The following is a 4033-nucleotide window of genomic DNA, read 5'->3' as shown; positions in this document are numbered from 1 at the left end:
TTGCGACTAGAGGCTTTTCACAGTAACTTCATTGCAGTGTTAATGTAAGCCTACTTGTGACAATAATAAAAGACTGATTGATTGTTGTTTTTCATGGTGATTATTTACTTTCCGTGAGATGTGTAATCTCTTCTACTGTGCGAAACTGGATGCCGTTAATCTGTGATAATGACACACTTGACATTGAAGATGCCTTTCAGAATTTTGACAGCAGATATAACCGGATTAAACATTTTGCCCTACCATCTCAATTATAGATCAAACTTATTCCCTTTGAAAACTTCCAAACCTCGAGGTATGAAACTTTTCAATGGGTTTGTGTAGATTTAGTATATAACAGAGATAGTAAATATAATACTTGTTTAAAAAACAAATTGCTTGCAAAATCTGTTATATAGACAAAAAGACAGCATCTCATACATCATGTCAGGAAAGCACACTGTTGCTATGCCAGCTATACCACTTCAATACAGTGCAACCACAGTGTATGGCCACTTCCCGCCAACCAATGCAATCAGCCTCCGGAATGGGCAAACAAAACGAAGCCTGCAATTTCTGCTTCAGCTTTAAACGCGAAGGTGAGCTGTTGATTGCCAGCACAGTTATACTTCAGGCTGGTTAAAACTGGGTGATTTGGCCGCGCAGAAAAATAATGACGACCCCACTGGAACTGACTACTTGGTACGACTATCTGACCTACTCTGTGAACTTTTGTGACTTCCAGGACATGACCTACGCTAAAGCTTTCATCGTTTCAGTCTACTGTCTGGTTTTCATTGTTGGCACCTTTGGAAATGCTATTGTGATAATTATCATGAGGTCAAAAAGAAAGTCTAATCGTTTAGTTGATGTCTTTATCACCCACTTAGCAATCGCGGACCTCGTGTTTCTCCTCACGCTACCTCTGTGGGCAGTATCAACCGCCCTGGACCACCATTGGCTCTTTGGAGAGGGCCTCTGCAAGATGTGTAGCTACATTGTGGTTGTCAACATGTACTCCGGCATATTCTTCTTGACGTGCATGAGCATCGACAGGTATGTGGCCATTGTGTTGTCGGTGAAGTATGGCTACCTGAGAAGCAGGCGGTGTGCAGTCATCACCAGCTTGGTGATCTGGACACTCTCGCTTGCTCTTGGGTTGCCCACTCTCTCATTCAGGCACATGGTCCAGGTGGATGATAATGGCAAGTGGGTCTGCTCTGAGGTCAACATGCCCTCCAGGAACATTTTCGCCCTTGTCACCAGTTTCATTGCCTTCGTCTTGCCCCTGGGCATCATCACCGTGTGTTACTGTTCAGTCGGTATTAAACTCTACAGACACTTTGACAGAATAAGAAAGGAGGAAAGGAAGAAAAGGAAGTCGATTAAAATTGGCTTCTGGATCGTCACCATGTTCATTTTGTCTTGGCTTCCTTACAATGTCTTGAAGACCACGGATGTGTTCGTGCAATCCTCAACCTTCCAAGCCTCGTGTGACACCCAGGAATCAGTGAGTAAAGGAATCCTGCTCTTCACCTGTCTAGCATTCGTCAACAGCTGTGTCAACCCAATTGTCTACTTGGTTTTCGATCGTTATTTCAGGAAGAGCCTTTTTCAGCTCCTACCTTGCCAAGCGGCCAAGAGGCTGAAGGCCCATTGCTCAACATCCCTGTCTGACTCCACCAGGTCTCAGAGGCGCAACTCCTCTTTCTACAAAGAGAAAGAAACAACATTCACTGCAGCTAAAATCAGTTCTTAATGCACGCCAGTGTGTTGCAATGAGGGTCTAACTGTCAACTGCGCAGCTTTAAAATGGGTGTGTTTTCTGCAATTTTACAGCATTAACTGCTACATGTGAAAGTCTCCATCATTCTGATCACAAACTCTCTCCCCATGCCCACAAGCTTTGGAGAGTTTTATGGATGTGATATTTGATACAGGATTGAAAAGACAAAAGCTGTGATGGCATCTAAAAGTCAACTTTCTTTTCTTCTTTTCATAGGATGTGGGGGTCACATTTAGTGTCTGCATTAATGCCAATCCCTAATTTCCCATAAGAAGGAAGAAACAGGTTATGTTGTTCCATCAAGGAATTAGTCAGACAGTAACTACTGGCTGCAGCCAGTTCTAGGGACATTGCTTGTTAAATGTAATATTTGTAGTGGCAGATGAGTTAACTCAATGGTGCTTTCAATGCCTCAATTCTTTCCTTACAAAAATATGTTGTTTTAACACATGTTTACAAGATTGGAATTAAATGCTTGCGTTTTCATAATCTGTGCAGTTTCTTCCTTTGAATTCAGAATGAGGAAAACAACTTAAATATGAAAGTATCTGTAAAAATCAGAATATCTACCAGATGTAAAATACATTCCGGTAAATTACATAGCGTGCTCCATGCAGGCGGGGAGGGCGCTGGGACCCGATGGGTTCCCGGAGGACTTCTGTGAAAAATTAGTGACGGCACTGACCCCGCACCTGTGGGAGATGTTTGCAGATTCGCTAGCGAGGGACATCCTGCCTCCAACGCTAACACAGGCAACCATATCGCTGATACCCAAAAAGGACAAAGACTCAATGGACTGCGGATAATACAGACCCATTTCGCTGCTCAATGTGGTGCTTGTTAGGTGGATTGGACATTCTGAATTCTCCCTCTGTGTACCCGGACAGGTGCCGGAATGTGGCGACTAGGGGCTTTTCACAGTAACTTCATTGCAGTGTTAATGTAAGCCTACTTGTGACACTAATACAGATTATTATTGTTATAGATTAGGAGTGACGCTTTTTAATGCATGGTGCAAGGTGACAATTGGCCAAATATGGAAATGAATGAATTGCATTCAGCTCACTGGCCTCTTGGTGAATTTCTACAACGTGACAACACCAGAGAAAGTGGTATCAACATTATTAACTAGAAAATAAATATAGTTTAGCTGCATTAACACCACCAAAATTTAACAATATTAAAGATAATAAAGAATATTTTATATGGCAATGACATTGCCACTGTGCTAGGGGAAATTTCATCTGGCACACTCACCTAACATTTATCATATTGGGGTTTGCAACAGTTGATTTGACATGGTCGCACGCATTTGCAACCATATCACCATTATTTGGCATCAATTGTTCTCAAATGCAATTAATTTCTCATCATTTGATATCATTTGCATTCAGAAGCAATAATCTGCATATCATTCTTTTTAATTTTCATTCAGAACTCACTATTTTATTTTATTTTTATAAATATTTTATTGAAAATTTTTGGTCAACCAACACAGTACATTGTGCATCCTTTAGACAATATTATAACAACACAAATAACAATGACCTATTTTATAAACAAAAAATGAATAAATAATAAATAACAAAAATGAAAACTAACCCTAATTGGCAACTGCCTTGTCACAAGTAACACTCTCCAAAAATATAATTTAACAGTCCAATATATAATTATCTGTCGCAACGACCCATACATATTATACAGTATATATTAACAACCCTGAGAGTCCTTCTGGTTCCTCCTCCCCCCCCCCCCCCCCCCCCCCGATCCTGGGCTGCTGCTGCTGCCTTCTTTTTTCCATTCCATCTATCTTTCTGCGAGGTATTCGACGAACGGTTGCCACCGCCTGGTGAACCCTTGAGCCGACCCCCTTAGGACGAACTTAATCCGCTCTAGCTTTATAAACCCTGCCATGTCATTTATCCAGGTCTCCACCCCCGGGGGCTTGGCTTCTTTCCACATTAACAATATCCTGCGCCGGGCTACTAGGGACGCAAAGGCCAAAACATCAGCCTCTCTCGCCTCCTGCACTCCCGGCTCTTGTGCAACCCCAAATATAGCCAACCCCCAGCTTGGTTCAACCCGGACCCCCACTACTTTTGAAAGCACCTTTGTCACCCCCATCCAAAACCCCTGTAGTGCCGGGCATGACCAAAACATATGGGTATGATTCGCTGGGCTTCTCGAGCACCTCGCACACCTATCCTCCACCCCAAAAAATTTACTGAGCCGTGCTCCAGTCATATGCGCCCTGTGTAATACCTTAAA

General features: G+C 42.5%; 1 protein-coding gene across 1 annotated transcript; it reads left to right on the top strand.

Annotated features, from left to right (window-relative positions):
* The first annotated feature begins 622 nt into the window (after positions 1 to 622).
* Positions 623 to 1981, top strand: LOC140387652 (apelin receptor A-like). The gene has a single exon (XM_072470847.1). The coding sequence runs from the start codon at positions 653 to 655 to the stop codon at positions 1736 to 1738; it is 1086 nt and encodes a 361-aa protein (XP_072326948.1). The 5' UTR covers positions 623 to 652; the 3' UTR covers positions 1739 to 1981.
* Positions 1982 to 4033: the final 2052 nt, after the last annotated feature.

This window comes from Scyliorhinus torazame, chromosome 13 (genome assembly GCF_047496885.1).
Source record: "Scyliorhinus torazame isolate Kashiwa2021f chromosome 13, sScyTor2.1, whole genome shotgun sequence".
NCBI lineage: Eukaryota > Metazoa > Chordata > Chondrichthyes > Carcharhiniformes > Scyliorhinidae > Scyliorhinus > Scyliorhinus torazame.
This window is presented reverse-complemented; position numbering and strand designations above follow the sequence as displayed.

Bases quoted from the DNA above. Each gene is read 5' to 3' on its own strand.
- LOC140387652 (XM_072470847.1), top strand. From the start codon at position 653: ATGACGACCCCACTGGAACTGACTACTTGGTACGACTATCTGACCTAC.